Here is a 13,102-nt window from a genome sequence, read left to right as displayed (position 1 = left end):
GCCAGATTTGCTTGATGCCAAAAATATATTTATTCCACTATGTGATGTAGCCTTAACTAAAGGCATATAAGGCATAAACCCCATTTCACAGAGCTTCTAATCTTAGATAGACAATACATTAGTGCAGGAAGGTTGAAGGAGTAATAAAAATAGCTGAATCAAAGTAAAATGCTAGCTGAAAGACTAATTAGAACAGCCTTAGTTATGAGCTGGTAAGTGTATAGAGACATACATGGGTGGGGGGTCTCCTTCTACAGACAGACATGTTAGATCTTAGAACATAATGTATAAACTAGTGCTATGTATTTACCATGTGCCAAGCAATGAGCTAAAAAGAGCTTTACCTTCATTATTACATTTAATGCTCACAAAAAAAGTATGTGGTGGAATCTATTGTGGTGTATTAAACCATATCATAATTTAATAGCTTAAACCAGTATCCATTTTACAATATCTCACCATTTTGTGGGTTAGAAAGTTAGGTGGAACCTACTAGAGTTCTTCAGCTACTTGTGACATTGACTAAGTCTCAGTCACTAGGTGATATATGGCTAGTGGCTGGGATAGTCTGGAGGATCTAAACGAATTTGCTCACATGCTGGGTGCCTTGATGGGGGTATCTGGAAGGCTGAGCTCAGTTGGCCTTTCTTGCTCCATTTAGTCTGAGGACCTCTCCACAGTCTCTCTAGTAGGCAGAAAGTACCAGCCCTCTTGAAAGCTAGTCTCAGAACTGGCAGGGAATAATTTTCAATGTCTTCTAGTGGAGAAAGCAGTCACAAATCAGCTCAGATTCAAGAGGAAGGGAAATAGACCCCATCGCTCGGTGAAGGGCATGATGGCGATGATGATTACTGTCTTTTTTGATCTACAATATGCAGGCACTATATTCATCCCCATTTTATAGATAAGAAAACTGAGCCCAAAAGATATCATGTAATCTGTCCAAGGATACAATGTTAATGTTGAACCCTGGAAGTCTGATTCCTTGGTGATAACAACCTGTTCTAAAGAGGAAACTGTGTACATATTTAGTTGAAGGCAGGTTTAGAGAAGAAGAAAGTTTATTTGTTAGAAGAGAGTTGAGGCAGGGACTGCCTATCCAACATTCAATATTCACTATCTTTTTCTTAATTAAATACAGTGGTGTTTGTGGTTTGTTGTTTTTGTTTTGAGGGAGTAATATTCCCAATTAGAAACAGTACATTTCCTAGCCTCCATTGAGTTAAGAATGGCCATGTGACATTGTCCTGGACCACATACTAAAAGCAGAAGTCACCAGAGTTTTCCAAATGGCCCAGCTTCACAAATATGGGCCCTTCACCCTCCCTGCTTTCTTCTCCCTGGAACATAGGGGCGATGGCTAGAGCTTCTAAAGTCATTAAGACTATCTAAGGCTACAGTCTATGGAGAGGGAAGTATAAGTCTAGAAAGAATTCTGGGCCTCTGATGATCTAGAAGCAAGATACTAACCTTGGACTGCCTAATATCAGACTTCTCATTAACCGGAAATGAAATAAACTCTGATTTTGTTTGAGCCACTGCTTTCTTCTTGATATATGCAGTCAAATGTAAATTTAACTTATGAGGATGATTTATGTTTTTGTACTTTCTGGAATCAGATGGAGAAACTGGGAAGGAAATGCTACCATTATAGCAAAATCAACAGCTGTACTAGAATAACAATGATATAAATTCCCAAGAACTGATGACTCTGTGAGCTGGACAATCCTTTAGGGGTTCCTTGCCCTACAGAAAAGTCAGTGGATGAATTTATGTTTGCTCACATCTGGGTCACTGAAACCAGTTTGAGCTCCATTATACTGGCAGCCACCTCATCATGTAGCAAAGAAAAAAATTCAAGAGACAAAACAAGAAAGCATAACATGAGTTCTGAGGCAAGAGCTCTAGATAAAGAATTCAGTAGGATGCAGAGAAGGGACCATTCTCTTTAAACTGAGCTGGGCAGGAGGTTTTCTGCAGGTGGAGGCTTCTGGACTGGGCCAAGCCCTACTGGTGAGTGCTATACTGTAATTGTGGCATGCTTGCTTGAAGAGCTAAGCAGGCAGCCTTTATGCAGACACAATATCCAATGTTTTGTTCTCAGTTCAACCTCAATTAGTATTTATTGAATTGAATTTGTGGTGTGATTTGAAGCGGGCTGCAAAACACACTAGTTTCAAAATGCCTGCTATACAGAAATCCCAGAAATATGTTTTTTCTTTGCATGAAGGCATTGAAGACTTTTAAAATATAAATATGCTGTCTTGAAGAAGAGCACAGTAAGAAATCATCATGCATTATTACCTTATTAGGTTGCCAGTCATTTACCAACTTGTTTCATTAGGAAGGAAGGGTGTTTGACTCTCTGGGATGGGCAAACTTTGCTGAAGAAGGTTAATAAGTTTGGGGGGAAAATGATTGCTAAATTATGAGAACAGTATATGGAATATAATTTAATGATTCATTCACTGGGAGCATTAACAATTACAAAAGGAAGCCAGTGTACCATCCTACAGGCTGGAACTGGGTTCACAGAGGCTGGGTTCAAATCTCAGCTCTGTCACTTTCTGGCTGCTATTTTGGGCACCTTATTTAACCTCTTTTGTTTCCATTTCTTTGCTTTAAAATGGGCAGAGTAACACAGAAGATGGTCCAGTGTCATCAGGCCCTTAAAGTAGAATTTAGTGCACATTAGAGATCGATTTGTGAGAAACATTATGCAAACAGTCTTCATTTTACTCAGTACATCAGGATGGTAAAACTGACCACACAAGCTGAAACTGGGTAAAGCGATCTTAATAAGAACTATGGTAGTTCCATGACCTTTAAAATTTGTTGTCAAAGCAGTGTGCTGTCTTTCCAAGTCTTAATGCTATTGTATGCCATTTCTCTGCATGATGGTCCACTTAACCTGGTAGAAGCTCCATAATTAGTGTCTCCTAGTATTATTATGGAGAAATAACTACAAAGGGCATCTTGAGTGGAATGTAATATTGCCTTGTAGTATGAGATAACCTGCTACAGGTTAGAATCAGAATGCAGGAGCCTTGGCACTAAAAAACACAAAAAGGTAAGCAGCACTGGATACTGTATATAATGGTCACCTGTGGGACCATTTTTTTTTTTTTTGACTGGACTCCAGTCCGCAGAGAATAGTTCCACTGTTACAAATTGATAACAGCCAAATTTAGGTCATTCAACTTAGGCTCTCTGGATCTTTATAGAGGCCAGTATGTGACTCATCAGAAATAACTGACTTTTAAATTGTAAAATGTGTATTTCATAAAAATGTATATGATAAAATTACATATATATATTAGACATCAGAATATGTATAGCAGTTAGATATAACTCAACAAAAATGACCACATTTTAAACACATATATCATATGTGTTTTATTACATATGTGTTAAAAAATCTCACTTGGCTTTCAAAGATTGGCTTACATGTGTGTAACTGACTGTTGGTTGCCTACCCAGCATCCATTTTGACTCCCTTTCCTTTACCAACAGGGCTTATATTTGGATTTTCTGTTACTTGTTTTAGAAAGACTTTTAACAAATAAAATTTGCAATATGCTTACATCTGTAATAAAAAGTAGAAAATATTAAGTCACTGAAGATGCCCAGCATGGCTTTTACATTTTTTTGGTGTTCTTAACTTCACAACTTATAATTCTTCATTGAAGTAGGATATATTTCTATGATTAATTTTAAGCTTTGCTAAAAAAACCTCTCTTGGAATATGCAGTACCCTTGTCTTGCTCATTTCCTTTAATAAAGTAAACAACATAGGTGTAAACCAGTACACATGAGTCATTTATTCTGACTCCACATCAAGTAAATAATGAACAACCTAGGAGGAATTATTTTTGTTTCTTTCAGTCCCAAAGAAATGAGATTTTATATCAACGTGCAAATCCTGCTGTTTTTTATTTTCTTTTTTCTTTTACTTTTTTTTTTAAAGACAAAATCTTGCTCTGCCACCGAGGTGGGAATGCAATGGCCTGACCATGGCTCACTGCAGCCTCGACCTCCGAGGTTCAAGTGATCCTCCCGCCTCAGCCAACTGAGTAGTTGGGACTACAGAAACACACCACCATACCTGCCTAATTTTTAAATTCTTTATAGAGACGAGTCTTGCCATTTTGCCAGGGCTGGTTTTGAACTCCTGGGATCAAGCAATCCTCCTGCCTTGGCTTCCCAAAGTACTGGGATTATAAGAAGAGTGAGCCAAAGCACCTGGCCTTCAAGTCCCAGTCTTAATGCCAACAAAGTGATTTTTATATAAAAATAAGCAGAATTGGCATTAGGAGTATAATACCTAGGAGTTTTTAATTTGGATATGTAGCTAAGGTTTTACTGATTCAGCACTCACTGTCTTACATCCATCCAGGGGCCTTTACATAATGCATGTTATCAAGAAACCCAATTAAAAAGTGAAAAATTAATTTAGCCAGGTAGTTAGTTGTTCAGTTGAAATAATGAATTCTCAAATGGTAGAAGGTTTGTTTACCGAATTGACTTGTTTTTTTTTTTTTTACTTCTTGTATCATTAATATCTATCTATCATCTATCTATCTATAGAAGGTTTGTTTACCGAATTGACTTGTTTTTTTTTTTTTTACTTCTTGTATCATTAATATCTATCTATCATCTATCTATCTATTTCTTCATCCTTTTATCTGTCAGTATGTGTGCATTTTTATACAAGAAGACTCATGGAAGACCTGTGAAGTGCCAGACCTTATGCAATGTCGACCCATTTGATCATTCAAAAACATTTATTTCCCAACTTCTGTGTCCAAGGTACTTTGCTAAGAAGTAACGCCAGGTATGGTGGCTCACATCTGTAATCCCAGCACTTTAGAAGTCTAAGGTGGGAGGATGGCTTGAGCCCAGGATTTTGACACCAACTTGGCAACATAGTGAGACCCCTTCTCCACAACAAATTTTAAAAAGTAGCCAGGTGTGGTGGCATGTGCCTGTAGTCCCTGCCACTGGGGTGGCTGGGGTGGCTGAGGTGGGAGCATTGCTCAAACCTGGGAGGATGAGGCTGCAGTGAACCATGATCTTACCATTTCACTCCAGCCTGGGTGACAGAGCAAGACCCTGTCTCAAAAAAATAGAGAAATAGGTGGTTAGTTATAAGCAAAACAGGAACCCTTTCTTCATGAAACATGATCTAGAGTGATACATAAAGGAAGACTCAATAACCACACACATGGACACACATGCAATTATGAAGTTAGTGAAAAAATCAGAAGGGAAATCAACGTTTTTAGTGGTAGAGAATCAGACAGTGGGAGGAGGGAGGGCTGCTCCTTAGGAAGGTGCCCAGGGAAGTCCTCTGTGAGGAAAGGACTTTCAGTCTGGCACCTGAAAAAAAGGAGCCTGTCATACAATGCTTGGGGGAAGGCCAATGGGCATTGTGAAGAGTCGGTGCATGGGCCGTGCCTTGTAAGGCTTGTGGCATCACTGTAAACACAACAGACATCGTGATGTGTGGCAACCAGGCTTGCATTGCCATTCCGGTTCCATATCAACAGTTCATTTAGTTTTAGGTATCAAAATGCTGAGAATAACGGAGAGAAATATTCCCTGTGCACTCCTGGCAAAGTTGTAAGAAATATTAATGGAATTCTAATCAGAAATTGGCTTGCTTCATCAAAGATAGAGTTCTGGATAACATGCTGTGGATGTAAAAGTAAAGAAAATATGTTTATCAAGGTCAAGAATGAAGAAGTTTGAAATGCATGCACACACACACACACACAAATATCACTGATTAGATGCCATTATTGATGATATTAAGAGATATTTGTTTTTTCATTCACTAATTTATTTTACTAATACTGGCTTGACACGTACTCTGTATTGGACACTGTGTTCTGGTTGATGTGAATGAAGTCTTGAAAAGGACAGCCTTTCTTAAAGCAAGAAGGGGAGGACAGACAAAATGGCAAAGCAAAGGCAGCCTAATAGAATTAAGCAAAATGCCTTAGGAATATGGAAGTTCTTTTTTTTTTGGTTTCTTTTGAGACAGAGTTTTGCTCTTGTCACCCAGGCTGGAGTGCAGCGGCCCAATCTCAGCTCACTGAAACCTCTGCCTCCTAGGTTCAAGTGATTCTCCTCCCTCAGCCTCCCAAGTAGCTGAGATTACAGGTGTGTGCCACCATGTCCAGCTAATTTCTGTATTTTTAGTAGAGACGGGGTTTTACCAAGTTGGTCAGGCTGGTCTCGAACTCCTGACTTCAGGTGATCCACATGCCTCAGCCTCCCAAAATTCTGGGATTACAAGCATGAGCCACCATGCCTGGCTAGGAATATGGAAGTTCTTAACTTGCTCTGACTCCTACCTATCTCTTCAGTGTCATCTTTTGCCTTATTTCAGACAGAGTTAACTTCATTTTTCAGTGTCTTAAATGTGACGCACTACTTCCCTCCTTACTTTGTAAAGGTTTTGTTTAGTGCCTGAAACGTGTAACCATCTTCTATTCATCATTTAAGACTTTATTTAAATATATTTATTCCAAGCAATCTTTTTTAAATCAGTGTTTCTCAAAATGTGTTCCACGAACTATCTATATCATAATTACCTGAAAATGTGTTCTTTAAATTGCAGATTTTTGCACACCATCCCCAACCACACCCTCCGAATGAGTAGAGAACCATAAATATACATGTTAGTACATTTTCCTGAAAGTTCTTTTGCATTCTCAGTTTGAACACTGTTACCCTAGATTTGTCAGGGGTCTCTTATGTTTCCATGGACATAATGATCTCCCTCTACTATAAGATGTATTGCCTGAAATCTTTGCTGGTCTGCTAAATTAATCCACCAAAACGATTGAAAGCTCACAGAGATAGGAGGAATGTGTTTGCTAGTCATTGTAAGTCCACCATCAAACATGGAGCTGTGTCTAGGTGGCCAATAATTAGAGGTATGTTTTGCAGAGCAGGTACAGAAGTTATCCAGGTCATAAAGGGACAGAACGGTCTTCCAGGCAGAGAGAATCATGTCTGAGCAAGTTAGCTCAGATCATACACAGCAGACAGGTTGGATGTGTAGCTGAGAGACTGGGTGTTAGTGAGTGAATGGCTGTTAAGTCAGGCTAGAGAAATAAAATTGTGTTTAGCTTATCAGCAATCCATACATACAGAAAAGTGTCAAGCATAGCATAATAGAAAAAAAAGAGTGGAGGGGGGCTATGGCCGTGAAACCTAGGTTTCAGGCCTGAATTGGCCTTGGACTGATTAATTTACTTTAAACAATTACATGACCTTATGTGTTTTGTCTTTCCAAACTGGAAGTTTTGCATAATTATCTCACTTTCTCACTTTATAGGGAAAAATATTTACATAGGACATACAAATGAGCATACTAAGATAAACATAAAAGCAGTAAGCAAATGCCAAGTGTGTGTGTGTGTGTGTGTGTGTGTGTGTGTGTGCGTGTGTGTTTAACTAAATTTGACAATCCTCTTTCAGGATTGAAAGATTTATTTATTTCTTAGAATTTGGGTCCTCCTTGTAGTTAAGTTTTCAAACCGTTTGTCCCTTACCTGAAAGCTACAATGAACTCCAGAGGGAAAAATTTTTACTTGTATATACTTCTCATACCTTCCATTAACATTGATTCCGCTTAATTATATTTTACCTTGATACAACATCTTACTCTTATAAGCCCCTGTTGTATGGGTCTGTATGGTTTTGTGTTGTTACACTTCAGGATTCAAGTGTCATAAATAACTTTTTACACATAGAAAATCTCACGTTACAATGTAGAGCAATGTCTGTTTTTAGCAAATTGCTGATCTTTTCGTGTTTCTTTCATATAAAAAAAACATACACATACGCACACAAACCTGCCTGCACAAAATTATCCTGGATTCACTCTATCACCCTCTTCCTGTAAAACAATTGCGAATGTGTAAAGTGTTGTGCATTCTGAGGCTACGCTTGGCTCTTTGCTACTTTCTCTGGCATCACAGGTCTACTAGATTTAATAGAGGAGCGTAGCTTTACTTACAAGAAATAAAGATGTTTGCAAAATAATGTAGAACGTCAAATTTTAAATGCCCAAAAATGTTAGTTTAAAATAAGTTAACTAAGTCATTCAAAATTTGAGTGCTACATTTGTTCAATTGTGAATCAGTAGTAAGTGGAAATGTAGTAGAGTTCCAAAGCAAGCATATTAGTATCTACAACATAGTTCTAAATGCAACAATACTTGGGCATGTTGAGGGTCACTGAAGCCAGGCAACAGAGTTTGGAACTGATGAATAGTAGGAGGAGTGAAAGATTTTACTATTACTGCTAACTACCACTCCCCCCAGCCTCCTCCTAACAGTATGCTTTTATTATGGCAAGATGTTAGTCAAAGGATGAGCATTTAGTGAGACTAGAGAATAAGTTCTGGAGAATAAGTTCAAGGGACCTATTGTGCATCATGGTGACTGCAGTTAATAACAATATATTATATATTTGAAAATTGCTGAGAGTAGATTTTAAGTTTTTTCACAACACACAAAATTGGTATATAAGGTGATCCCCCATGTCACATTAAACAGCTTGACTTAGCCATTCTCCAATGTATGCATATATCAAAACATCATGTTGTGCAATATAAATATATACAAAAACCAAACAAATACATAAAACACCAAAGATGCATTAATGGTTATTGAGCTATAAATTTCATTTATATTATTGTATTTATTTCTGACAAAATTCATGTGGTAGGTACCATTATCCCTATTTTATAGCAGATAAAACTGAGGAAATGTGGAAACAGATATCATATGGGCAAGTTCATGATTCATCAACTTAGGTCGACCTAATTTCCAACCTGTAACTATCAGCAGCTCATGCTGTTTTTACATCACCCTTGGAGGACATGGGGCTAAAATCAAAAGAGAATCAAGAACCATATTTTGATGATATTTAAAATGTATTGAGTGAGAGAAACTAAGTCGATTTCAAATAAGACATTTGGATATGCTGTTGTTTTTTCTTTCCAAGATACCTTTGGTTTCTTAAGGCAATGACAAGACTTTTGAACATTGTAATTCTTTTTTTGGATAAGATTTTTATGTTAGTAGAAAATCTTGATAAAATTAAAACAGGGAACACTGGTATTTTTCAGTGGTGTCGCCTTTGCTTGTATTCCCATTTTGTCAGCTTTTGAGGAGCCATATTCACTATTGTTTGTCTTCAACATCCATTCTCTAATACAGCACATAAAACAGTCCCCTCATCTAACTCCATATGAATCTAATGTAATTTTAACCAAAAAACAGAAAAATGAATTAGGATATACATTTGTCTTTAATATAATACAGAGTTCAGTGAATTCTGTGAGGCATTTAACCAAAATAACTTGTGCTTTCCTCAGTTTTTGCAACCCATTTTTTTAGATAATTTATGTAAAATTATTTTACTCTATACAGGAGGTATTTTGGAGGGTTTTTTTTTTCTTTTTGGAGGCTGCATTGCTTAGATACAGTTTGGCATTTAAAATCGTAAAGACTTGGGTTTAAATCTCAACCCTGCTACGTGATCTTCAGTACATCTTTGAACTTCTTCGAGTCCCAGTTACTTCATTTGTAAATTTTGAAGGTTGAGAACACATATCCGGAAGAACTTTTGAGGGGAATAGAAATAATTATTCGACAACAATTATTGCAGTTGTATGTAGCTACTCAGTGAGTGGTGAATGTTGAGTATTTTGCAGCTTTAAAATTATTGTTTTCATCAAATTATTATAGCATACTACATATCAGTTAACGCTATTATAAGAAACTAAAATCATTTAGAACCTTTCTAACTTTTGTCTTATTTTTGTTTTTTTCCTCTCCATCTGTGTAAGAACCTGAGAAATCATGATCTCGAGCATCATGCGGAGAATATTTTCTTCTATCAGGGATTCTTGTTCTTTGCATTTCTTTTCAGAAACACCTCAAGGTTTCTGTCCTTATAATACATCTGGAAGAATCACACTTCCCTAGAGATAGGGCTTTATTTAAAACATCTCTTCATTCAAAGTGAGAATGTCATTTGCTGGCAAGGTGAGAATGTCATTATGTCATTTGCTGGCATTCCCCCCGACTTATCTATGTGCCTATTCTTACATCTGGAGTGTGTCATGACAGTCACTATAGTGATGTCCTCCAAGGACCTGGACACTATGTAGGCTTCTTTCCCACTGAGTCCTGGGAATGAGAGCTGCAACGTTGACTTAGATCCTTCAGGCAGAACTACAATGACTTGTCACTTTCCATGTTCTGAAATCCTACAATGCAAAAACCTCATGATAGTTTATGCTCCTCTTCCCTTGTCTTCTGCCTCTTCCTCTAAATATTTCTGATCTTTAACTCTACCACCAATCTGTAGCTAATGCATATTCTGAATTGTATCTGGGTACACTGAGTTCTGCTGCCACCAGCAAAAAGGATCTAGTCCATTAAAGTTTTTTTGTGAGATGCTTTATGTGGGACACAGTCTTTTAATGCTCATCATAACAAACAAACATATTTGATCCTTTCATGAATAAGTAGCAAATATATACCAATGCTGTATGAGATTTATTTGAATATTTGGAAGCCAGAAGTTTTCTCATACATCTCAGAGTTATTTTATATTTGAAGAAGTGACACTTCACATTATTATTAGATTTTCATTATCATTTTTGGGAAAGTTCTCATAAAATCTCAGATCTGAAGTTGTAGACAGAATTATAGAGCACAAAGATGTCTGCGTCCTAATCCTCAGAACCCAAGAATACATTAGGCCATGTGTCAAAGAGGAAGTAAAGTTGCAAAAATAATTAATGTTGCTCATCAGCTGTATTTGAAATAGGAAGATAATCCTGTATTATCAGGATGAATCCAGTGTAATCAAAAGGGTCCTTAAAAGTGAAAGAAGGAGATAGAAGAGAATTATAGGTTGAAGTACGTATGAAAGAAAGGCACAGAGAAATGTAACATTGTTTGCCTTGAAATAGAGAAGGAGTCTGCAGAAGCCATGGGATGTGGGTGGCTTCTAGAAGCTAGAAAAGGCAAGGAAATGTAATATTCCCCAAGAGCGTCAAGAATTAATGCAGCCTTGCTGATACTTGATTTTTAGCCCAATGGATCAATGGCAGGCTTCAAACGCACAGAACTGCAAGATAGCACACGTGTTTTAAGCTGTTTAAGGTCATTTAAGTTTGTGGCAATTTGTCACAGCAGCCACATAACAATACAGGATTTCATTTTTTATTTAAAAAGACAGAGATGATAAGTTGGCTAAGTTTACATGGGTGTTGATGGAGGAGAGTAAAGTTAGAGCAAAACTTAGAAAAGGCATTATTAAAGGAGGTTAATTTCTCATTTTTTTCCATATCCTTATCATATCTCTTAATGTTGCCACCATAATGCATGCTTACAGATCGATGGAAGCTCTTTGACCATTTATGAATCAAAATAAAATTATAATCTATGCTGGTAGATGAGAGAGTCCCTACCGCCTTTCAGAAAACAAACACATTATCTTAATAAATAACCATTGGAACCATTTCGGTATGTGAAGACTATTACACCTTAGCAAAATAATGGCTCATTATGCATTGCAGTTTTATATAATTGCATCATAGCAGTTTGTTCAATTGACTCTTTTAAGAAAAAGAAATGGAATGCTGAGTAATCTTACCACAAATCTTGAAGAAAATGAGACATTTGATCTTGCTGTGAATCCCAAATTATTGCATGTTCATCTTTTATAAAGTCTCAAAGATACTTTAGGAGGTTGAATGCTGTCATAAAAAACCCATGCACACCAATCAGTTCCACGGACAGGTGGAAATCTTGAATAGAAGGTCAGTCTACACAGGTGGCTTAAAATAATTTACACAATAAATCTTTGGAAGGACAACATTGACTTCTAATCTCTCTACCTCTTTATTTTTTTTCTCTTGCTACATTTTTTAGTGAAGTGTTGTAATGAACATCATAGGGTGCTTGCACTAATCACCAGTATCCAAAGATAAATGATGATGGGGATAATGATACAAATTTTATAAAACACCTAAAGTACAGAACAGATTTATTGTCTTTGTTACAGTTCATAAAATACATGAATGAAAATTTAGAAGTTTGGGAAATTTTTATCTCAAAGCAGAGATGGCCCTGACAATTTTCTGTGAAATGTAGTTGATATATTGATGCTTGCATTGGGAGTGGAGGTGGGGAAAGGAGATAAAGAGAGATAGGGGAGGGTTTTCTTTACTCAAAGAATAACAAGGTAATTTCTGTAATTTTAGATACTACTCAAAGAGGACCCAGCATATAATTTGGAAGAAACAAAAAAGTAAAGGACTTCTGATTATCTTTTACATTGCAGAGAATCTTGGTTTGGATTCTGAAGTTGCTAAAGCAAATGCCATGGGTTTTGCTGGATGCATGTCTTCCGTCCAGTACAACCACATAGCACCACTGAAGGCTGCCCTGCGCCATGCCACCATCGCGCCTGTGACTGTCCATGGGACCTTGATGGAATCCAGCTGTGGCTTCATGGTGGACTCAGATGTGAATGCAGTGACCACGGTGCATTCTTCATCAGGTACACTCAAGAGCATGCACAAGGGAGCTTCTGTCACTAGCACTACTTTTGGTGTCTTCAAGAAGCTTCCAGATTAAAGGGTTGGCTAATGTGACTCAGTTTTTACCTTGTAGAATAACAGGTGGTTAAAAATTATGACTGATATTTCATGGGTGATTTTACATATATTTGATGTAGTTTTATTTTTAATATGATGAGTAATTAAAACTAAATGCATAGTTGTGTACTTTGCTTATTATGCACGTACATAATGCATTGTGTACATGTGTGTGTGTTTGTATACATAGTCACTACTGTTGAAATGGATACTGCTCTGAGAATTGAGGTATTTAAAGAACAGGGAGGCAGCAAGCTGGTTCCTGAACTAACATGATAATTCATGTGATTAAAATAAACTTTTTTTAGCTTTATTAAGAGATAATTGACAAATACAAATTATGTATTTTCAAAGTGTAAAATGTAATAGTCTGATAAACATGTGCATTGTGTAATTACTATCACA

At 37.0% G+C, this 13,102-nt stretch overlaps 1 protein-coding gene across 1 annotated transcript in view; it reads left to right on the top strand.

Annotated features, from left to right (window-relative positions):
* CNTNAP5 (contactin associated protein family member 5) overlaps nt 1–13,102 on the top strand; it is an 874,937-nt gene that overhangs the window by 844,207 nt on the left and 17,628 nt on the right. Inside the window, exon 22 of the mRNA XM_054478744.1 lies at nt 12,382–12,600. Within this exon, the coding sequence (XP_054334719.1) occupies nt 12,382–12,600 (219 nt within the window). The remainder of the gene's footprint in view (nt 1–12,381; nt 12,601–13,102) is intronic.

Source organism: Pongo pygmaeus, chromosome 11 (assembly GCF_028885625.2).
Source record: "Pongo pygmaeus isolate AG05252 chromosome 11, NHGRI_mPonPyg2-v2.0_pri, whole genome shotgun sequence".
Lineage (NCBI taxonomy): Eukaryota > Metazoa > Chordata > Mammalia > Primates > Hominidae > Pongo > Pongo pygmaeus.
Note: the sequence above shows the minus strand (reverse complement) of the source record. Positions and strands in the feature narration are given on the sequence as shown.